This window comes from Pantherophis guttatus, chromosome 3, assembly GCF_059756535.1.
Source record: "Pantherophis guttatus breed Tessera chromosome 3, ASM5975653v1, whole genome shotgun sequence".
NCBI lineage: Eukaryota > Metazoa > Chordata > Lepidosauria > Squamata > Colubridae > Pantherophis > Pantherophis guttatus.
Window position 1 is genome coordinate 211,396,716 of NC_142065.1, and position 23,983 is coordinate 211,420,698.

At 44.8% G+C, this 23,983-nt stretch overlaps 1 protein-coding gene across 3 annotated transcripts in view; it reads right to left on the reverse strand.

Moving 5' to 3' along the window:
* TSNARE1 (t-SNARE domain containing 1) overlaps positions 1 to 23,983 on the reverse strand; it is a 298,959-nt gene that overhangs the window by 23,370 nt on the left and 251,606 nt on the right. For all 3 annotated transcript variants that reach the window (XM_060681797.2, XM_060681796.2, XM_087890951.1), the window contains one exon: positions 6,623 to 6,737. In XM_060681797.2, the coding sequence (XP_060537780.1) occupies positions 6,642 to 6,737 (96 nt within the window). In that variant the 3' untranslated portion in view covers positions 6,623 to 6,641. The remainder of the gene's footprint in view (positions 1 to 6,622; positions 6,738 to 23,983) is intronic.

The window sequence follows — 23,983 nt, forward strand, 5'->3', positions numbered from 1 at the left end:
GGAGGAACATCTGACGGCTGTAACCAGGGGGACCTTTTGTCAGGTTCGCCTGATTCGCCAGTTGCGGCCCTTTCTTGATCGGGATTCCCTGTGCACAGTCACTCATGCCCTCGTCACCTCTCGCCTTGACTACTGCAACGCTCTCTACATGGGGCTCCCCTTGAGGAGCACCCGGAGGCTCCAGCTGGTCCAGAACGCAGCAGCGCGGGTAGTGACGGGAGCAGCATGGCGCTCCCATGTAACACCGCTCCTGCGCGAGCTGCACTGGCTCCCAGTTGTCTTCCGGGTGCGCTTCAAGGTGTTGGTTATCACCTTTAAAGCGCTCCATGGCATAGGGCCTAGCTATCTGCGAGACCGCCTGCTGCTACCGACGACCTCCCAGCGACCCGTGCGCTCCCACAGAGAGGGCCTCCTCAGGGTGCCATCAGCCAAACAATGCAGGCTGGTGACCCCCAGGGGGAGGGCCTTCTCTGTGGGGGCACCTACCCTCTGGAATCAGCTCCCCCCAGAGATAAGGAGAATCCAAGACCTCAGTGCCTTCCGTCGCGCCCTTAAAACCCATTTATTTAAACAAGCCGGGCTGGCTTAAGATGAAATTTTTAACTGTTTTTAAATGTTTTAAACGTTTTTAATTGGTAAATGAGTTTTAATTGGGCCAAATTTATATATCTTTTAATTGTTTTTAATATTTGTTCTGCATGTTTTTTTAATCTGGCTGTACACCGCCCTGAGTCCTCAGGGAGAAGGGCGGTATAGAAATCCAATATAAAATAAAATAAATAAAATAAATAAATTAACACTTCACGTGATCTTGATTCTATCCCTCTGTTTATGCAGCCTAGATCTGTGTTGGCTTTTCTGGCAGCTGCCGCACACGGCTGGCTCCTATTTAAGTGATTGTCCAAAAGGGCTCCAAGAGCCCTCTCGCAGTTACTACTATTGAGTGAGTTAGCACCTATTCTGTATCCGTGCATTTGGTTTTCCTTACCTAAGTGTCAAGCCTTACTTTTCTCTACGTTGAATTTCATATTGTCAGGTAGGAACCAGTGTTGAAGTCTGTGACGTACATCTGGAAAGGATGTGAGATGCTAAAAAAAGGCTATTTGCAACCAGAGAGCAATAATTTTTCTTTCTCTTGGCTTAGTGGGGATTGGGGAAATGCTTGCATCGCTGGGCTGATGTCGGCCAGGGATTCAGCCAGCGGGCTAAATCTGGCCAACCCCCCCTGAAGGTCTGGAGAATCGATCATTGGAGCTTGGCTCGCTCTTTCAACCGTCCAAGCGACGTGAAACATGACGATAAAAGCAGAGAACCAATGAGTAAAATTGTCCCCCTGGTATCAATTTTGGGAAGGGAGAGCGATTGCGTGGAAGAGAGCTGTCCGTGTTTTGCTGTTATTTACAATATTCGTTATGCTGAGTAATTGCCTTATTCAACGTGGCCTCGTAAGTGGGAATAACTGCGACGGCAACCGTATATTAAGATCAATTCTCGGGAAGGAACGAGCGAAAAAGGCACCTAGACCACAGCAATCCTGGAAATGGAATTTTGAGTTTTTTAGGAGAAAGCATCCAGGCAGCAGCGAGATGAGCGACAGTACAGAAATGTGGCCAACTCATCTTATTTTATTTTTCAGGGAGGGAATTTTAATGTCTTTGTCATAACTATCTTAAAGAACACAGAATGACAGAGTTGGAAGGAATCTCAAAGGTCTTTTAATCCAGAGATCCTTTCGGACCTCAGGGACCGCTAAATTCATAATTTTAAATCCGACGGACCACTAATATGATCTGCTTAATGACCAGCTGGGTGGACGTGGCTAGGTGGTCATGTGACTGGGTGGGTGTGGCCAACTCGTTGTCAGTCATGTTGAGGGGCGCCTCGCTGGCCTCTACTTGCCCCTCCTGTGCCAGCCACTCCTTGCCTGCCTGCCAGGGCTCCTTAGGGTCCCAACAGTTGTTGGAGCTAAGCAGCCACCACGAGAAAGAATTGGCAAAACAGCTCAGTTCAAATTGGATCTGGCCAAGAAGGAGGCTTAGCAGAAGCATCTCACTGAGGACTAGGAGCATAGGCTTTCCAAGAAGAGGGAAGACCTGTAGGAGTGCAAGGCCAGGTACTGGCGCCTGGAGGCTCAGAGGCTGAGATGATCAACCAGTTCCAGGCCACGAGGCCCTCCGGCTCTTTGCCACCAGTGAGGCTTTCCTCCAGCGTTCGCCCAAAGCCCCACACCAGGAGACCGAAGCAGACCCCAAGTCGGAATTTCTGCCCCCCTCCGACCCACACAAAAAGACCCCAAACAGGTAGACTCTCTGCAGCAACACAAACATTCATTGCACATATATGCACATAATATAAAAAATGCAAATAATTTTTCTGTGGACCACCAACATTTTTTATTCTAGTCCAACCCTCTGCTTAAGCAGCAAATCCTATACCAGTGGTGGCGAACCTATGGCACGGGTGCCAGAAGTGGCATGCAGAGACCTCTCTGTGGGCACGCATGCCATCGCCCCAACTCTGTTTCAGGGCTCTGCCGCACACACATGTGCGCCTCCCACTGGCCAGCTGGACTTCGGGTCTCTGCCATGCGTGGGGCGTGCACATGCACACATGTGCCTGCCCCTTGCAGTTTGGGTGCGCACGCACTTTGGGCACTCAGTGTCTAAAAGTTTTGCCATCACTGTCCTACACTATTTCAGACAAATAGACAACTAACAGAACTGAGGAAGCTTCTTGGAGGAGAAGCAAAATGTTTTCAAACAAGAAACAAAAACAAGAAAAACCAGTTGCCTTTGGAAAAAGCACCTTTGGGACAACCATGACTTGAATGGATATCCCAAAAGTCCTTTTTTTCTTTTTTTTTTAATTGAAAAGTTTTACAAAGAAAAAATTCTCCCCCCCCACCAGTTCCCTCCCCACCACACCCACACCCATTCCCCCCCTCCCATCCCACTCTCCCCCCCAGACTTCCCAGAGCAAAATACAGGGTATTTCTGTTAACAATCATATGCTAAATTAACCTAACTATTCTTAAACTGCCAAATCCCCCCCGAACCTTAACTCCACTATTGATAAGATAATACTTCTAAAGTTTAACATTCATTCATAAACTATTTGATATTTTCTTGTCTGTTACTTATTTTGAATATAATCAATCCATCTTCTCCATTCCGATACATATTTTTCTTGTGTATAGTCCTTCAAATATGCTGAAATTTTCACCATTTCTGCTAAATTCGCTACTTTCAGTGTCCATTCTTCAATAGTAGGCAAAGAGTCCTTCTTCCAATATTGCGCTACCAACAGTCTAGCTGCTGATATTAAGTTCAAAATCAATTTAGTCTCTGATACTGTACAGTCCGTCGTTATATCCAATAAAAACAATTGAGGAGTAAATTTCAACCTTTTTTTCAGAATGTTCTGCATCACCCACCAAATTTTTATCCAAAATGCCTTGATTTTCTTACAAGTCCACCATATATGGTAATAAGTTGCATCATCAGATTCACATCTCCAACATTTAGCTTGTAAGTTTGGATACATACATGATAATTTTTTAGGATCTAAGTGCTATCTATAAAACATTTTGTAAAAATTCTCTCTCAAATTTTGTGTTTGCATAAATTTAACAGTTCTGACCCAAATCTTTTCCCATGTTTCCATCATCACTGGTTCCTGAAAATTTTGCGCGCATTTTATCATACAATCCTTAACCAATTCCTTTTCTGAATCTATTTCCAATAAAGCATTATACAACCTTTTAATATGCATCTGACTTTGATCTCTAATCTGTTTCACCAGATTTTCCTCATTTTGCATAGCACCAATTTTTTGATCTTCCCTCCATCTAGCTTGAAGCTGACCGTACTGAAACCAAGTACAAATTATCCCTTCTTCTTTTAACCAAAAGTCCTTTTTTTCAAGAGGCAACTGGACTTCCTGTTTTTTTCTTTGGAGATGTTTCACTCCTCATCCAAGAAGCTTCTTCAGCTCTGAACGGATGGCGGGGAATGAGTTGAATCACCGTTGAATACAGAATAACAAGAGTTGAAAGGGACCTTGGAGGTCTTCCAGTCCAACCCCCTCTTTCAGCAGGAAATGTTATATACCACGTCAGACAAATAACGGAACTGAAGAAACTTCTTGGAGGAGAAGCAAAATGTTTTCAAACAAAAACCCAAGGAAGTCCAGTTCCCCTTGGAAAAAAACAAACCTTTTGGACAACCACGACCTGAATGATTGAGAATCTCTATAGACATACCAAGCAACAGAGTTTGAAGGACCTTGGAGGTCATCTAGTCCATCCCCCCACCCAAGCAGGAGAGCCTACACCATTTCTGACAGATGGCAGTCCAGTCTCTTCTTGAAAGTTTCCAGTGATGAAGCTCCCACAACTTCCGAAGGCAGCTTCTGTTCCATGGGTTGATTCTTCTCACTGTCAGAAAGTTCCAGGTTGAATCTCTCCTTGTTCAGTTTCCATCCATGATTCCTTGTTTGGCCTTCAGGTGCCTTGGAAAATAGGTGGACCCCCTTCTTCTCTGTGGCAGCCCCTCAAATACTGGAACACTGCTATCATGTGTCCCCTGGTCCTTTTCTTCACTAGACTAGCCATGCCCAGTTCCTGCAACCATCCTACATTCATTGTTCTAACTATCAGGAAATTTCTCCTTAGTTCTAGGCTGCTTCTCTCCTTGATTAGTTTCCATCCATTGTTCATTGTCTTTTCCTTAGGTGATTTGGAGAATAGCTTGACTCCCTCTTTTTTTTATTTTTTTTATTTGATTTATATGCTGCCCTTCTCCGGAAACTCAGGGCGGCTTACAATGCGTTAAGCAATAGCCTTCATACTTTTGTATATTTTATACAAAGTCAGCTTATTGCCCCCACAAACTGGGTCCTCATTTTACCTACCTTAGAAAGGATGGAAGGCTGAGTCAACCTTGAGCCTGGCGAGATTCGAACTTACTTTAATTGCAGACAGCTGGTGTTAAACTACAGTGCCTTGTCCGCAGAACTATCCAGGCTCCTTTTTTGTGGCAGGCCTTCTTTTCATCAAACTAGACATACCCAGTTCCTGCAACCGTTCTTCATATGTTTTAGCCTCCAGTCCCCTAATCATCCTGGTTGCTCTTCTCTGCACTTTTTCTAGAGTCTCAACATCTTTTTTATAGTGTGATGATCAAAACTGGATGCAGGATTCTAGGTGTGGTCTTACTAAGGCTTTATAGAGTGGTATTAGTACCTCTCTTGATCTTGATTCTATCCCTCTGTTTGCATCCTTAAGTTGTTAATGCAATTTAGGATTGCATTGGCTTTTTTGGCTGCTGCCGCACACTGTTGGCTCATAATTAACTGGTTGTCCACTAAGACTCCCAGATCCCTTTCACAGTTCCTGCTTCTCAACTCTTGCTAAAAGGTTCTTTTAACTGGAGATTCTGGATCAAAACACACGACCTTCTGCATTCAAGTCATGTCTCCTGTTAATCGGCTATAATAAATGCCTGCAAATCTTAGCTATTTTCAATTCCAAAACTTCAAAAGACATTTTTATGCGATCCTCCCCGAGATTGTGGAGCAGAACTGTTAGACCCCCCCAGGACACAAGGATGCCTTCACACATCTCATGCCACTTTGTTACTGACTTAATCAATTTTTCTCACTTTCAGTCATAGATTGAATAACAACAAATTATTCTTCTGAAACCACTAAATTTTCCTTGGGGTTGTTTACACCCCTTACCCCAAATGCACAACTTCACCAAAGTTAAAAAGTAATTCATAAATGAAGGCAAATATATGTGCAGGATCCAATCTGGTTCAATCACTGGGACCTGAGGTTCCATCTTCCGAGCTTTCAGACTGGTGCTAGAGCCCATCCTTAGGAAATTTCTCTCTAACAGAGTATGTTCTTTAAACTATTCAGTGCGTGGTATTTATATGATGCCTGGTTTTGCATGTGTGTGTGTGGCTTTTTAGTTGTTGATTGGGGTGTTGATCGCTGGCTATTAAATGGTTGGTTGTGGTTTCCTTGTGCTCCCAAGCTCTCGCCTCTTAAAAACTTGATAAGCTACTAAGATTGTTGTACGAGCAGGTACAAAAACAGCTAGGGAAGTAATTGAAGCTTGAGAAACGAGCCCCTTGTCACATACATTCAATTTTGCAACTACTAAAATTGTTGGATGACAAGGTACAAGAACAGCCTGGGAAGTAGTTGGAGCTTGAGAAACGGGCCCCTTGTTGCATACAGTCGATTTTCCAGTTACTAAGATTGTTGGTCGAGCAGGTACAAAAACAGCCACGGATGTGATTGAAGCCTGGGAAAGAAATTGGCCCCTTGTCAATCAACAGGAGTGCTGATTTACCCCCAGCTTATCAAGAGGCGAGGGCTTGGCAGCACAAGGAAACAACAGCCAACGACTTAATAGACATCTGTCGGGAATCTTCACAGATTGTTTACGGGGCTGTGAATGACCGTAATTCACAACCGGCTCAATAAAAGGGTTTTTTTGGGGGGGACCAAAATTGTGATTGATGCTTTCTCAGGAAGCCTAGGTTAGAACAAAATCTTACCTAACACATAATTTTTCCCTGGCCCCTAAGAAACAGCCAGGAGATCCTCTTACCTGTGAAGAGCAGCTGGGTTTATTTCTTGATGGAAACGGAGAGGATGATGATGAAGATCAGAAGAACAACCAGCCCGGCGGAGATCACACAACATTTCACTCTCCTCGCTCGCCGCTGAGGAGGACAAAGACAAGAAATGAAGGTCAACACTCAGGATGGGACCAGCAGAAGTCTTAACCGGTTATATTCTAACACCAAGAACTCTTGACATGCTCTAAGGAGGGGAGGAAAGTGGGTTCGTGAACCATTGGATTGGTGGACAAGGGAAATGTTTTCCGCTCCTCCCTTAAAAGTTAACACACACACACATATAAAAAGAAAGAATGATTCCCTTAGGCATCTGTTTTGGTTTCACCTCTGAATGTGTGAAATTGGTTGTGAGTCGCCAGAAACTGGTAACTGTTTTTTTTAAAAAAAGAATCTGTATGATGGACTTGAGTCTGGCATTGTGTGATTTATGTTAATAAGTATTAATAAATAAATGCTATTGACACTTTCCCCCTTAATTCTGTCTCATAATGAAGATCTGTCCATTATCTTCCTTCCTTCCTTCCCCACTCCCTCCCTCTCACATCTTTTCTTTCTTTCTTTCTTCTTTCTTTCTTTCAGTTCTTCCCTTTTCTTTCTCCTTTCTTTCCCTCATTCTTTCTTTCTCTCTATTTCTTTCTCTTCCTTTCCTTTCCTTCTTTCTTTTTTTCTTTTCCTCTCTCCTTTCCTTTCCTTCTTTGTCTGTTTCTCTCCTTTTCCTTCCTTCTCTTACCTTTCTTTCTTCCCTCCCTCCGTCCCTCCTACACATTTCCTTCCTTACTCTCCCTCCGTCTCACACATTTCTTTCTTGCTTTCCTTCCTTCCTCCCTCTCACACATTTCCTTCCTTCCTCCCTCCATCTCGCACATTTCCTTCCTTCCTCTCCCTCCATCTCACACATTTCCTTCCTTCCTTCCCTCCATCTCATTTCCTTCCTTCCTCCCTCTCCCTCCATCTCATACATTTCCTTCCTTCCCTCCATCTCATTTCCTTCCTTCCTCTCCCTCCATCTCACACATTTCCTTCCTTCCTTCCTAACTTCCTTCCTTCCCTCCCTCCATCTCATTTCCTTCCTTCCTTCCTCTCCCTCCATCTCACACATTTCCTTCCTTCCCTCCATCTCATTTCCTTCCTTCCTCTCCCTCCATCTCACACATTTCCTTCCTTCCTTCCTAACTTCCTTCCTTCCCTCCCTCCATCTCATTTCCTTCCTCTCCCTCCATCTCACACATTACCTTCCTTCCTTCCTATCTTCCTTCCTATCTTTCTTCCCTCCCTCCCTCGATCTCATTTCCTTCCTTCCTTCCTTCCAAAATGGCTTCTCTCTTTGTGTTGCTTCCTGTAGCGCCTGAAGCGAATCAAATATTATACCTTTCATTGTTGCCTTTAATCAGATCTACGATCCTGTTATTTTACCCTCTCATTTGGGAGTCAAGTCAGGGCTCGGCTTCCAAGAGGAAAAGGCGAGGCAACCTTTTACATCTTAAAAAGATCTTCGCCTGTTCATTCCTGACCTTTGAAGAGAAAGTTTCCTTCACAAGTGAACTCCACGTTGCTGTTAAATCACTGCTTCAGCTCTGGAGTTCGCAAAGGCCAACAATCCTAACTATTTTTTCCTACCTTTTTTAAAGTGGGGGATATTGATTTAAATCGGCAACTGGGTTTTTTTTCTTTTTTTACAATGGCATTCAGCTAGTTCAAGCTCTCCTGGATGTAGAAAAAAAATTGGATTTTTGCATGCCAAGCTGCACAAACCATTATTTGACATCTGTGTAACCATCAAATCCATAATCTCAGGTTTTTTTATTTATTAAATGTATATACCGCCCAGTTCACTATCGAGTGATTCCATTAAACCTAAACTGAATTATTTAGCTTTTGAGCCAGTGGGGCGTTTTCCCACACCCCCTTCTCGGAATCACATTCAGGATTTCTACATTTGGGAATCAGGTGAGAATGGCAAAGAAATTGGCATCTCATAATAACCAGTCAGATTTGGCCATGGGAATACATCACGATGGTCAAATGAAGGAAACTGCACCACTCGGTGATGAAATGAGGGAGGGAGGAGAGAAATAGCTTAAAACCTATAGGGAAGGAAGAAATTATGCCCCCTCAACAAGTAAAGAGACAATGCCTGTCAATCAAGGTCTTAGATTTTGACCCTAGTCCAGTCTTTCATAGTGAATGGATTGGTTTTCTGACAATATCACTACAAGGAAAATCAGAATGATTGCCGTTTACTCATTTATTTTCCAAGTAAGATCTCCATTATCTTCCTTCCTTCCTTCCTTCTCTCCCTCCCTCACGTTTTGTTCTTCCTTCCCATCCATCCATCCACTCCCACACATTTCCTTCCTTCCTTCCTTCCTTCCTTCCATCTATCTTTCCATTCTTACCTCCCTTCCTCTTTCCCTCTCACACACATTTCCTTCCTTCCTTCCTTCCTTCCTTCCATCTATCTTTCCATTCTTACCTCCCTTCCTCTTTCCCTCTCACACACATTTCCTTCCTTCCTTCCCTCCCTCTTTACTTCCTACCCATTTCTTTCCTTCCTTCCATCTTTTTATTTTTCCCTCCCTTTCTCTCACTTCCTTCCTTCCTCCCACACTTCCTTCCCTCCCTCCCTCCTCCCTCCCTTTACACATTTCCTTCCTTCCTTCCTTCCTTTTATCTTTCCATTCTTACCTCCCTTCCTCACTCTCACACATTTTCTTCCTTCCTTCCCTCCTTCCTTCCTCTACACATTTCCTTTCTTCCTTCCTCCCTCCCTCACATTTCCTCCCTTCCTTCTTTCCTTCCACCTATCTTTCCATTCTTCCCTCCCTTCCTTCTTCCCTCTCACATTTCCTTTCTTCCTTCCTCCCACACTTCCTTCCTTCCCTCCTTCCTTACTTCCTCTACACATTTCCTTTCTTTCTTCCTTCCATCTTTCCATTCTTCCCTCCCTCTTTCTCTCACTTCTTTCCTTCCTCCCACACTTCCTTCCCTCCCTCCCTCCTCCCTCCCTCTACACATTTCCTTCCTTCCTTCCTCCCTCCCTCCCTCTCTCCCGGATGCCTTAATAAGTGGAATAATGTGAGGAAGGAAATTTATTCCAGAAGAAAACTACGATGCACGTTGTAACTTATCCTCTACAGAAATAAATGTACCTGGTAGAACAAACACACACCGAGATCAACGCACAAAGTTTATTTTTTATTTTTTGTAAAGAAAATCAAATACATCGAAAATGCGAGAAGAATTTGTCCCAGCAAAACTGACAGCCTAAAATACGCGACAGGGAATGAAACCACTTCTGAGATATTCACTAATTGCTAGATCAAAGAGCTGTTAACCAGCCAGTCGTTCAGCAAGAGACTGACATAACCCCGGTAAAGCATGTAACATTCCAAATTAATTCTCAATTCCCATATATTTAGGCAGACTCCCTGACGCACGCAATTAAGTTCCGAGTCCTGTATTAAATTTGAAAAGAAAACTTTTTTTTATCCTTCCTCGAACTTCATCAGACCCACTCAGATACACATTTATTAGATATTGAGGTGGTGGGGCTGGAAGGACGGGCCCAAGCGAAAGGGATTACCCCCAAAAAGTGGATTAAAGCTAAAGAGATTACCGAAGAAAATATATATATATATATCTAAATGCTAAATGAAGCTGTCAAGACAGGGGAAGCGTTAATACTGAAGGACAACCCCAAAGAATGGATGAAACCCCAGCGAGAATTCTCCGATGGAAGTCAAATCATATGTAAGCAAATATTGCAAAGATGGATTTCTTTTGCTAATCTGCTGAATGGGAAACCCGATCTTGGTTTTGTGGCCAGTCGCAGAATTGTGACAGCCAGAGGATGACATTTGGGAGAAAGGACCAAGGAATAATAATAATAAAAAAAAATGTATTTGGCTTAACATGTCTCTTTTCCACCGATTAAAAGAAAAAGCAAATCCGTCTCTCTTTCGGAATTCAAAATGGAGTTAGCGCGTGATCTTGAGACACATTTTAATTTTATTTTATCTTTAATCTTGCACCAGATGGGAATTTGTTTTCCTTGATTGACTCCCTAGGACAAGGGTTTCCTAACTTTAAGACTTGTGGACTTCAACTCTATACATCTCCACCCCAGAGATGCCCTTTCCGTGATGTCCCGTTGCCTGGAGGAGGTACGGGCCTGGATGGGCAGAAACAGACTCAAACTCAACCCCTCCAAGACTGAGTGGCTGTGGATACCGGCATCTCAGGTTTCAGAGGCTCCATCACTTTTGATGGGTGGGGAAAAACTTGCCCCCGTTGATAGGGCTCGCAACTTGGGTGTCCTCCTGGATGCTCGGCTATCCCTAGAAGACCATCTAACGGCCGTGACCAGGGGGGCCTTCGCACAGGTTCATCTGGTGCGCCAGTTGCGCCCTTTCCTGGACTGAGATGACCTTCGCACAGTCACTCATGCCCCGGTTACTTGGATTACTGCAATTCCCTCTACATGGGCCTGCCCCTGAGATGCACCAGGAGACTCCAGCTGATCCAGAATGCAGCCGCACGGGTTGTTATGGGAGCCCCTCGTTACTCCCATATAACACCCCTCCTGCCTGAGCTGCACTGGTTACCAGTGGTTCTCTGGGTCCGCTTCAAGGTGCTAGTCCTCACCTATAAGGCCCTTCATGACTTAGGTCTGGGATATTTGCATGACCTTCTCCTGCCTGCCTCTCACCGTCCTGTTCGCTCACATAGGGCCGCTCTCCTCAGGGTTCCGACGGTGAGCCAATGTCACCTTGCTGTGCCCAGGGGTAGGGCATTCTCTGTGGGTGCTCCCACCCTCTGGAATGAATTACCTACCGAGCTCCGGATCTCCGCTCCTTCCGTCGGGACCTGAAGACTTGGCTTTTCAAACAAATAGGCTGAGACTGATTCCGGGCTTTATTATTTACTACTAATTACTTATTTGGATTAAATTATGATTTTATTGTACTTGTTTCTTAATTTGTGTTCGCCGCCTTGAGTCCTTTGGGAGAATGGCGGCATATAAATACATGTAATTAATAAATAAATAAATAAATAAATAAATAAATAAATAAATAAATAAATAACTCTCAGAATTCCTTGCCGACTTTGTCTGTGGAATCTTGGAAGTTGAAGTCCACAAGTCTTAATGTTGCCGTTTGGCCAAGAAATTCTGGGAGTTGAACCCCCGAAGTCTTAATGTTTGGCTGAGGAATTCTGGGAGTTGAAGTCCACAAGTCTTAATGTTCGGCTGAGGAATTCTGGGAGTCGAAGTGCACAAGTCTTAAAAGTTGCCAGCTTTGGAGACCTCTGTGCTAGGATCAGGAGCCCTCCAAGACAGCAAAAAACCTCTAAAAATACACAAATTAAATCCTTTGGGGCAAGGAGATGGATTTCCTGTTATAGGTCCTCGACGTACGACCACCACTGAGCCCAAAATTTAAGTTGCTAAGCAGGGCAATCATTCAGTGAATTTTGCCTCCGTTTCACGATCATTTTACCACAGTTATCAAGCGAATCACTCAAGTTGTTAAGCAAATTGTATGGATTGTTAAGGAAAATCCTCCACTGACTTTGCTTATCAGAAGGCTGGCTGGGAAGTTTGCAAAATGGCGATCCCACGAGCCCGGGACACTGCAACTGTCATAAATATGAGTCAGTGGCCCAAAGTGTCTCAATTTTGATCACGTGACGATGGGGATGCTGCAACGGTCGTAAGTGTGATACATGCTCCTAAGTCACTTTTTTCAGTGCTGTTGTTACAGGTAGTTTTTGGTTCACGACCATAATTGAGCCCAACATTTCTGCCGTTAAGCGAGACATTTGTCACGTGAGTTTTGCTTCCTTTTATGACTTTTCTTGCCTCGGTTGTTAAGCGAATCACTGCAGTTGATAAGTGAGTCACCTGGTGGTTCAGTGAATCTGGCTTCCCCACTAACTTTGCTTGCCTGAAGGTCGCAAAAAGGGATCACATGACCCCGGGACACTGCGACCGTCCTAAATAGGAACCCATCGCCAAACATCTGAATTTGGATCATGTCGCCATGGGCACGTTGCAAAGATCGTAAATGTGAAAAACAGTAATAAGCCCGTTGTTTCAGTGCTGTTGAAATCAGAGGTGGTATTCAGCCGGTTCGGGCGAGTTCAGGCGAACCGGTAGTGGTGACCTGCTGCCTGGGCACAATCCCGTCCTATATTGCCATGTTTTGTGGTGCTGCAAGCATGCGTGGACGGTGCACGCTCACATTTCCAGTGCTGGGCGGACTGGTTGCTACATTTCCAGTGCTGGGCGAACCGGTGAAGTCCACCTTTGGTTGTAACATCAATGTCAGACTTCGATGCTATCTCAAAATAAATGAATTTCCAAACTGCCAATCTTTAAGGAAATCTTTTCTTTAATTGAGCACAGCCACCGGATCATGACTCGATGCGGACAAGACTGACCTTTTGCCCCCCAATCCCTCCCTTTCTGATCCCCAAATCTCTGCTTCTCATTGGCTATCTTCCAAGTCATTCTTCAGACCTCTTGTCTCGTCATTTCCCAGGAATGTCTCCCCACTTCATTTCCACGACAACCGGACTTCAAAGGGATTTAGCAGGCAAAAGTTCAGAGCTTATCTCTCTCTCCTCTGCTCTCTATGCCAGCGTCGAAACGCTGACAATCAAATCAGTGTGGGTTGCTACTGGTTCTCCCTGGTTCAGGAGAGCCGGTAGCAGAAATGTTCATGTGTGAGCGAACCAGTTCGCTCAGACTGTCAGCTGGGCCCTCCCGCCTGCCCCTGCACTATAGCTATCATTATTCCTTCGTTTTTAGCCCAGCTGAAAGGCGCGGCAGACTAGATTGCCGTGCCTCATCTGTTCTGGAAATCAATGCCCTTGCGCGAAGCAACACCGGTTGGAATCCACCACTGTGTCCAACGGACACTAAATGACCTGTTGTAAGTCAAAAACTCCCTGTAATTGCTTTCGGCCTTGCCTGCAATTGCTACAGATTTCCTTGAGCCCCCCACACACAATCAGCCCTTCTATAATTTATATGAGTGATATATTAGACAGCTATCTCTCCATCCTTTTTACCTGCCTACCATAATTATCCAGGTAGATACAGCAGAGAGAGTGAATCATCTTCTTCTTATTATTATCCACTCTGGATTTGCATAGAATGCCTCCAGCACCTGCTTTTCAAACATCTCAGTAGCATCACTGTAAGCTAAACCCCCCCCCCCCAAAACCCCCCACCTTTCATAGAAGTGTTTATTTTAAATCTCAGGGTGCATCATCAACTCTGCTTTTTACTTAAGCACTTGGTGAGAGACGTTCGGCAATAACAGAATAACAGGATGGGAAGGGACCTTGGGGGTCTTCGAGGCCAACCTCTTGCTCAGGCAGGAAACCCTCTACCATTTCAGACAAATTCCTGTCCATAGAATAGAATAGAATAGAATAGAATAGAATAGAATAGAATAGAACAATAGTAGACTAGACTAGACTAGGGTAGGGTACGGTAGAACAGAACAGTACAGTACAGTACACTATAGAACAAAACAGAACAGAACAGAACATATGAATGGAGTAGAATGGGATGGGATGGGATGGGATGGGATAGAATAGAATAGAATAGAATAGGGTAGGGTAGGGTAGGGTAGGGTAGGGTAGGGTAGAGTAGAGTAGAGTAGAGTAGAACAAGAGTAGACTAGACTAGGGTAGGGTAGGGTACGGTAGAACAGAACAGTACAGTACAGAACAGAACAGATGAATGGAATGGAATGGAATGGAATGGAATGGAATGGAATGGAATGGAATGGAATAAATAGAATAGAATAGAATAGAATAGAATAGAATAGAATAGAATAGAATAGAATAGAATAGAATAGGGCAGGGCAGGGCAGGGCAGGGCAGGGCAGGGCAGGGCAGGGCAGGGCAGGGCAGGGCAGGGCAAATCTGAGAAATATTGTAACTGAAAAAATCTTCCTTCATCTTGATATCATTTCTGAAGAAAGAAGAAATTAGGATAAATTAAAATCAATTTTTAAAGTTACGTGGTGACTACCTCTCCAGTATAGCATAGAAGAGCAAAAAAGCCTAATAAAAAAAAATGCAAAGGTGACGGTATTGGGACATCCCCAAGTCTTCCGCTGCGAATTAATGAGACAATTCTATTAGCTGGGCCTTCGCTTCTGACACTTGGCAGCCAACGTTAATTGGGCCACAATCAAGATAGTTATTCAGGTTAATTGGATTCCCACTGTCAGCAGCCATCAGCTCCTGGAATCCGCTCCTGTCATTTAAGAATAATAAATCATGGATGGCTTTATTGGACAGCATTGTCTGACAGCTGATGGCGTGGACATGCTGGTGGGTCATTGTGAGAAGACTGACACAGTTGGCACTCTTCCTGGTTTGGGAAAAAAAAAATAGGGATCGTGCTCTCATCGCTGCCATTTGAGCATGGTACATCTGGGGCTGATAGGATGAAACAAGCTGGTGCCAGACAGAGAGGGCAAATCCAGATGTCTGCTTCGAGGGAGAAGATGTTGTGTAACATCTGGCATCCAAAACCTGTGGTCTCCTGGGTCTGAAAGGGTGCAGAAATTGCAACCGCCATGCATGCAATGCAAACGGAAGCTGCTCGGAACCAGTCAACGCAATGCAACCGAACCAAGTGGGACCAAGGTTCTGTAATGGAATGAAATCCTCGAAGGAGGGAAGAACAGTGGTTTATTTTGCTCTAGATGTTACTATATTGTACTTGTCTGATTCTGTTTTTGCCGTTATACGTTTTGCTGGATGAAGAGAAAGAAAGAAAGAAAGTAAGAAAGAGTAAAGGAGGAAGGATGGAAAATAAAGAAGGAAAGAATGGAAAGGAAGGAAGGAAGAAAAGAATGGAAAAGAGAAAGAAAGAGAAAGAAAGAAAGAAAGAAAGAAAGAGAAAAGGAGGAAGGATGGAAAAAAGAAAGAAGGAAAGGAAAAAAGGAAAGGAAAGAAAGAAGGAAAGAAAGAGAAAGAAAGAATAAAGGAGGAAGGATGGAAAATAAAGAAGGAAAGAATGGAAAAGAAGGAAGGAAGGAAGAAATGGAAGGAAGGAAATAATGGAAAAAAGAAAGAAAGAAAGAAGGAGAGAAAAGGAGGAAGGATGGAAAAAAGAAAGAAGGAAAGGAAAAAAGGAAAGGAAAGAAAGAAGGAAAGAAAGAGAAAGAAAGAATAAAAGAGGAAGGATGGAAAATAAAGAAGGAAAGAATGGAAAGGAAGGAAATAAGGGAAAATGGAAAGAAAGAAAGAAGGAGAGAAAAGGAGGAAGGATGGAAAAAAGAAAGAAGGAAAGGAAAAAAGGAAAGGAAAGAAAGAAAGAAAGAGGAAGAAACAAAGAATGAAAACAGGAAGGAAGGAGAGAAGGAAGGAAGGAAGGAAGGAAGGAAGGAAGGAAGGAAGGAAGGAAGGAAGGATCTTTCTCCACCTTATGGATTCAGCTGATTGCAGAAATAAATGAAGGTAAGTAGTAGTCTGTGATAAAATAAACGACAATATTTTCATGTTTCTCAACTGTTGCAGTTGAGTGGCATCTTCAAAACTGACCTTGACGTTCTTTGTAAGAAAAATGTGTCAACAATCGTTGTCTAATTCTAACACAGCTCGAAATTGTCCTAACTGTTGGCAAGCTCCAGTTTTAATGAAGCTTGTTAAGACTATGTCAATCTTTGATATAAACAAATATGCATAATATTTGACTGCTCAGCTCAAACGAGGGCCTGGTTTGTACAATGTGCTACGCCAGATTGTGATATATATATCACACTCACACACACATGTGTAATCTATATGTATGTGTATATATAATGTATATGTAGCGTATACGTAGTATATGTAAGGTATATGTGTGTGTGAAGGTAAAGATTCCCCTCGCACGTCTGTGCTAGTCATTCCCAACTCTAGGGGGCAGTGCTCATCTCTGTTTCAAAGCCAAAGAGCCAGCGCTGTCCAAAGACGTCTCCGTGGTCATGTGGCCGGCATGACTCAATGCCAAAGGCGCACGGAACGCTGTTCCCTTCCCACCAAAGGTGGTCCCTATTCTTCTACTTGCATTTTTTACCTGCTTTTGAACTGCTAGGTTGGCAGAAGCTGGGACAAGTCACGGGAGCTCACCCCATTACACGGCGCTAGGGATTCGAACCGCTGAACTGCCGACCTTTTGATCGACAAGCTCAGCGTCTTAGCCACTGCATTCCTATATACAGTGGTGGGATTCAGCCAGTTCGCACCACTTCGGGAGAACCGGTTGTTAACTTTCTGAGCAGTTTGGTGAACTGGTTGTTGGAAGAAATCATTAGGGCGGAGAACCGGTTGTTAAATTATTTGAATCCCACCACTGCCTATACATACACACACACACACACACACACACACACACACACACTCACACACACACATGTAGGTCTTTGGTTATTCGGGTTTTCTCGGCTTCGTGCTTCTAGGAGCAATGATATGTGTGTATATATACACACACACACATATATATACACACACATATGCACATACAGTAAATATATACACATACATACATACATACATACATACATACATACATACATACACACAGTTTATTCATAACCATATATTTATCTCTATCATTTCTATCATCTCTATTATATCTACCTATCTAATTTTGCTCCTAAGTTGTGTAGACTTAGTACCTTCAGTCTGCAGCCACACCTCCAGTTGATTTCGTAAACTACGGGTGAACAAACCATAACTAGCGTTCAAACAATACACTAAAGCTTGATGTATTTAAATCACGGTTTAAAGATTCATGCAGGTGGCCACATCCTACCTGTGGTTTCCACCACAGAAGAGCAAAGCAAAAGTAGCCAACTATATTTCCACCATGGCGTATCAGGAACTCGGGAGGTCCATGTGCTGTGCAAGCTCAGAAAACTGGTTCCGATTAAAATTCCAGAGTTACTGTTATTTTTCCGTTCTCTTAAATGGTGTCCTGTTCTCAGAGCATTAACAGAGGGGTAGAATCAAGATCACGTGAAGTGTTAAAACCAGTGTATAATGTCTTGATAATACCACACTTGGAATATTGCATCCAGTTTTGGTCGCCACAATATCAAAAAGATGTTGAGACTATGGAAAGAGTACCTTAGTGACCGTTCAAAGCTACAAAGACACTGACTTATGACCGTTTTTCACACTTATGACCATTGCAGCATCCCTATGGTCAGGTGATTTACATTTACAAAGAAAGAAAGAAAGAAAGAAAGAAAGAAAGAAAGAAAGAAAGAAAGAAAGAAAGAAAGAAAGAAAGAAAGAAAGAAAGAAGTAAACAGGTAGGTAGGTAAGGCAGGTAGGAAGGATGGAGGAAGAGAAACAGAAGGAAGGAAGGGGAAGAAGATAGGGAGGAAGGAAGGAGGGAGGGAAGGAAGGAAGGGGGAAGGAAGGAAGGAAAGGGAAGGAAGGAAGGAAGGGGGAAGGAAGAGAAAGAAGAGAGGGAGGAAGGAAGGAGGGAGGAAAGGAAGGAAGGGGGAAGGAAGGATGGAGGAAGAGAAACAGAAGGAAGGAAGGAAGGGGAAGAAGATAGGGAGGAAGGAAGGAAGGCAGGAGAAAGGGAAGGAAGGAAGAGGAAGAAGATAGGGAGGAAGGAAGGAGGGAGGGAAGGAAGGAAGGGGGAAGGAAGGAAGGAAAGGGAAGGAAGGAAGGGGGAAGGAAGAGAAAGAAGAGAGGGAGGAAGGAAGGAAGGAGGGAGGGAAGGAAGGAAGGGGGAAGGAAGGATGGAGGAAGAGAAACAGAAGGAAGGAAGGAAGGGGAAGATGATAGGCAGGAAGGAAGGAAGGCAGGAGAGAGGGAAGGATGGAAGGAAGAGGAAGAAGGGAGGGAGGAAGGAAGGAAGGAAGGGGGAGAAAAGAGGAGGGAGGGAGGGAAGGGTGGAGAGGGAAGGGGAGGGGCAGGAAGGGGCATTTGAGACCTATTGATATTTCTAATCTCAACCTATCTAGTGGATTCCTTGCTCTCTCTTACTTTGACAACCTCCTGTGATTCAGTTCAGAAATGCAAATATTAAGAGCTGAAAGAAGCTGAACCTGGCACGGTTCAAAATATCCTCTTAGAGGTAAAAGAAAGAAAAAAAAAGATCGTGAATATTGGATATCCTTGGAAAGTCTTGGATTCGAAAGAAATCAGGGTTTCCCTGGCGAACTCCAAGGAGAAGTAAGGAGAAGTAAGGGGCCATCCAAATGAACGGCAGGGCAGATCAATCTCTGTCTCCTGTCCAACTAGGGACGCTGCCTTGCCTTCCTTCCTTCCTTCCTTCCTTCCTTCCTTCCTTCCTTCCTTCCCACCAACCAACCCACATTCACAGGCTAAGCGTGCGTCCACGATCAGAAATGCGTTTCTGATTGTGGGCACATACGCCATAGTTAAAGGGCTGGCCAGGTTGAGGGACTATTTAAACACTGACTGACACCTTGTTTGTAGCACGTTCAGGAAGGCATCTTCAAAGCCAATAAATGATGATCAGAAGCAACCTTTGAAGAGCAAGACACCTGCCGAGAGAGAGAGAGAGCGAGAGAGAGCGAGAGAGAGAGAGAGAGAGCGAGAGACGGGGGGGGGGGTGAGGGGAAGAAACCATCCGACATCCCTGACAGAGTGAAAATTAGATGGGAGCTAAGCGTCGGTAACCTTTGGAGTTGGGAATCTCTCTGATAAGTGAGAACTTGTGTCTAGGCAGTAAAAGGTGGGCAGGGAAACATTTCAGAGAGTCGGGAAGGGAGGGAGGGAGGGAGGGAGAAAGGGAAGGGAGGGAGGAAGGAGATGGATAGGAGAGAGGGAGGGAGGAAATGAAGGAAGGGAGGGAGGCAGGGAGGGAGGGAGAGAGTGAAGGAAGGAAGGAAGGAAGGAGTGAGGGAAGGAAAGGGGAAGGGAGGGAGGGAGGTAGGCAGGCAGGCAGTGAGTGAGTGAGTGAAGGAAGGAAGCAATGAAGGAAGGAGGGAAGGGAGTGAGTGAGTGAGTGAAGGAAGGGAGGAAGGGAGGAGGGAATGAGGGAAGGAAGATAGGGGGAAAGAAGGAAGGGAGGGAGGGAGTGAAGGAAGGAAGGAAGGAGTGAGGGAAGGAAAGGGGAAGGAAGGGAGGTAGGTAGGCAGGCAGGCAGTGAGTGAGTGAGTGAAGGAAGGAAGCAATGAAGGAAGGAGGGAAGGGAGTGAGTGAGTGAGTGAAGGAAGGGAGGAAGGGAGGAGGGAATGAGGGAAGGAAGATAGGGGGAAAGAAGGAAGGGAAGGAGGGAGTGAAGGAAGGAAGGAAGGAGTGAGGGAAGGAAAGGGGAAGGAAGGGAGGTAGGTAGGCAGGCAGGCAGTGAGTGAGTGAGTGAAGGAAGGAAGCAATGAAGGAAGGAGGGAAGGGAGTGAGTGAGTGAGTGAAGGAAGGGAGGAAAGAAGGAAGGGAGGAGGGAATGAGGGAAGGAAGATAGGGGGAAAGAAGGAAGGGAGGGAGGGAGTGAAGGAAGGAAGGAGGGAGGGAATGCAAGGGGAAGGAAGGGAGGTAGGTAGGCAGGGAGTGAGTGAGTGAGTGAAGGAAGGAAGCAAGGAAGGAAGGAGGGAGGGAAGGAAGGAAGGGGGAAGTGAGTGAGTGAGTGAAGGAAGAAAGGGACGGAGGGAGAAGGGAATGAAGGAAGGAAGATAGGGGGAAAGAAGGAAGGGAGGGAGGGAGTGAAGGAAGGAAGGAGGGAGGGAAGGATATAGCCACCAATAGCCTCCCACCGACCAGTTCGTTCTCACAGGGAGGGACTACTCAGGGTACCGTCAGTCAAATTATGTCGACTGGCGACTCCCAGGGGGAGGGCCTTCTCTGTGGGGGCTCCAACCCTTTGGAATGAACTGCCCCCGGAGATACGGAATATCCCTGATCTCCGTGCTTTCCGCCGTGCCCTCAAGACCCTGATGTTCCAACAGGCGGGGCTAAACATACGAACATGTGAATGATTTTTTAAATGTTATCTAATTCTGGGTTTTATTTGATTGACCAAACTAAGTAATAATTTTAATTAGCAATTTTATGATGTTTGTGTGTCTATATTTTTCTTGACTGTACACCGCCTTGAGTCCTACGGGAGAAAGGTGGTATAGAAATATAATTAATAAATAAATAAATAAATAAATAAATAAATAAATAAATAAATAAGGAGAGGGGAAGGGAGGGAGGGAGGCAGGGAGTGAGTGAGTGAAGGAAGGAAGCAAGGAAGGAGGGAAGGAAGGAAGGGAGAAGGGAGTGAGTGAGTGAGTGAGTGAAGGAAGGGAGGGAGAGAGGAGGGAAGGAAAGATGGGAGAAAGAAGGGAGGGAGGGAGAGAGTGATGGAAGGAAGCAAGGAAGGAAGGAGGGAAGGAAAGAGGAAGGAAGGAAGGAGGGAAGGAAAGAGGAAGGAAGGAAGGAAGGAAAGAGGGAAGGAAGGAAGGAAGGAGGGAAGGAAAGAGGAAGGAAGGAAGGAAGGAAGGAAAGAGGGAAGGAAAGGGGAAGGAAGGAAGGAAGGAGGGAAGGAAAGAGGAAGGAAGGAAGGAAGGAAGGAAAGAGGGAAGGAAAGGGGAAGGAAGGAAGGAAGGAAAGAGGGAAGGAAAGAGGAAAGAAGGAAGGAAGGAAAGAGGGAAGGAAAGTGGAAGAAAGGAAGGAAGGAGGGAAGCAAGCAAGCAAGCAAGCAAGCAAGCAAGGAAAGTGTAATATTTATTTTGTTTGGTTGTTGACAGCAAGCCACAAGGGCGCTTGGGATACACCATTCATGTTAGTTTCTCTGTTGGGACAAATGTGGGCTAGAACTGACAAGGCCTTACTGCAACAAAGCTTGTTCTTTTCTTGCAGTGGTGGGACGAGTCACATATTTCTCTGTTGGGTCACCTTCAGGCCTTCTACTGAGTGCAAAGAAGAGCAACTAAAATGATGAAGGGCCTGGAGACAAAAACGTGAAGAACGGTTGCAGGAACTGGGTTTGGCCAGTCTAGAGAAAAGAAGGACCAGGGGAGACACGATAGCAGTCTTCCGATATCTCAGGGGTTGCCACAAAGAAGAGAGAGTCAACCTGTTCTCCAAGACACCAGGAAGCAAGACAAGACACAATGGGTGGAAACTAGTCAAGGAGAGAAGCACCCTGGAATTGAGGAGAAACTTCCTAACAGTGAGGACAATTAACCAGTGGAACAGTTTGCCTTCAGACGTTGTGGGTGCTTCATAACTGGAAGGTTTTTAAAGAAGAGACAAGACTTATCTGAAATGGTTTAGGATCTCCTGCTTGAGCAAGTGGCTGGACTAGAAGACCTCTGTTAGGATATGGTTTGAGCCTAACAAGTTGCCCAGGCAATATATGTGTTCTGTAACTTTAATATGAATATGTATTGTGTGACTTTAAAGTTTTACTGCTGATTCATTGTAATGCTGAGTCATGCTGTAATTAGATGATCACTGGTTGTGAATGTATTTAAGAAAGGTACTGTAACGTATTCAGTTGATGATAAGTTACCATAGTGTGAGGAGTTGCTATCCATTGAGGTATCATCATTGGATGGATCTGCAACCATCGTGGTTTGTGAACCAGAGTGAGTTTGTTATTCTAACCAACTACTGTTTGTGTGGTAAGAAGATTTCTGTATCACTGGACTGATTTAATTGGCAAAGACTTGGATTGATTTAAAGACTATGAGATTGTTTTTTCACTGTAAAGTAAACTTTTGATAAACCAGTTTGCACATCTCTTATTCATTGCTCTCAGCAACGTTTCTCTGTGCTCTACGGTCTGCTGGTTGGTAACACAACAACAATATCCTTAACAACCTCCAAGGTCTTTCCTAGCTGTATTCCAAGACTTTCTTCCAGAATGGCACTAGCGATCGATGGTTCACCCATCCCAAGAGCGAAACGTGATTTGGGACAAAAAAAGAAAAAGACACCCCCACTACATAGAATAAAGCAATTTCCCCCCAATTAAGAGTGTGGAATGACACGGTGGCTCAGGGGCTAAGATGCTGAGCTTGTCGATGGAAAGGTTGGCAGTTCAGCAGTTCGAATCCCTATTGCTGCGTAACGGGGTGAGCTCCCATTCCTTGTCCCAGCTTCTGCCAACCTAGCAGTTCGAAAGCACGTAAAAAATGGAAGTAGAAAAATAGGGACCACCTTTGGTGGGAAGGGAACAGTGTTCCGTGCGCCTTTGGTGTTGAGTCATGCCGGCCACATGACCACAGAGACGTCTTCGGACAGCGCTGGCTCTTCGGCTTTGAAAGGGAGATGAGCAGCGCTAGAGTCGGGAACGACTAGCACACATGTGCGAGGGGAACATTTACCTTTAATGTTAAAGTAAAATATGCATCATAAAACGAAGCCAAGATCAGAAGAAGGGCCTTGGTGGCACAGCAGACCACAGCAGACTAACGCACTGTTAAGTAACACCAGCTGCCTGCAATTACTGCAAGTTCAAATCTCACCAGGCTCAAGGTTGACTCAGCCTTCCATCCTTCCGAGGTAGGTAAAATGAGGACCCAGATTGTGGGGGCAATAAGCTGACTTTGTATAAAAAAGAACACCGCTTGGGGGGGGGCGAAAGCCCTACTAAGCAGGTATATACAAAAGTATGAAGGCTACTGCTTAACGCATTGTAAGCCGCCCCGAGTCTCCGGAGAAGGGCAGCATATAAATCAAACTAATCAATCAATCAATCAATCAATCAATCAATAATAAATAAATAAATAAATAAATAAATAAATAAATAAATAAATAAATAAATAAATGGAAGTTTTCAGATGGCACGTAATGGGATGGAGGAGGTAAAAAACAAATTTGCTCTCCTCCTGAATTTCTCTCCGTTCTTGGCTTACTATCTTCTCTGCGCACAAATCTTCCATCCTTGATGAACGACTCTCTTGAAGGCTCCTCTGCCTTGTTTCCCCCCAGCATAATGAATTCTGTCACTCTCAGGCAAGCTCTGGGGTAGTGAGCGGTAGAAAAGGAAAGGAGGCACGCGCAAATCGCACAAAAGGCGCCGTCAGCTCCAATTACAAAGGAAAGCTCACGGGCGTGCAGAAATCCTAAGACACTTAACCAGCGCCCCGCTCCCCTTGCAAGCAGACGGTGGTACGTGAGGCTGTCAGAGTTTGACAGGGCTTAGTAGGGGTTGGGGGTTGCTCGGGAGGCAGGTGGGCTCACCGAGCAGACTCCAGAAAGAAGGGAAACGGAGGATGGGCAGCGTTACGCCGGAGTGAGCCTCATCAACGCTTTCCTGCTTACCGCGTTATGTGTCTTGCGGCAGATGGGCTGAATGGGAGAGGAGGAGGAGGAGGAAGAGGGGGAGTGAGCTGCAGACTGCCTCC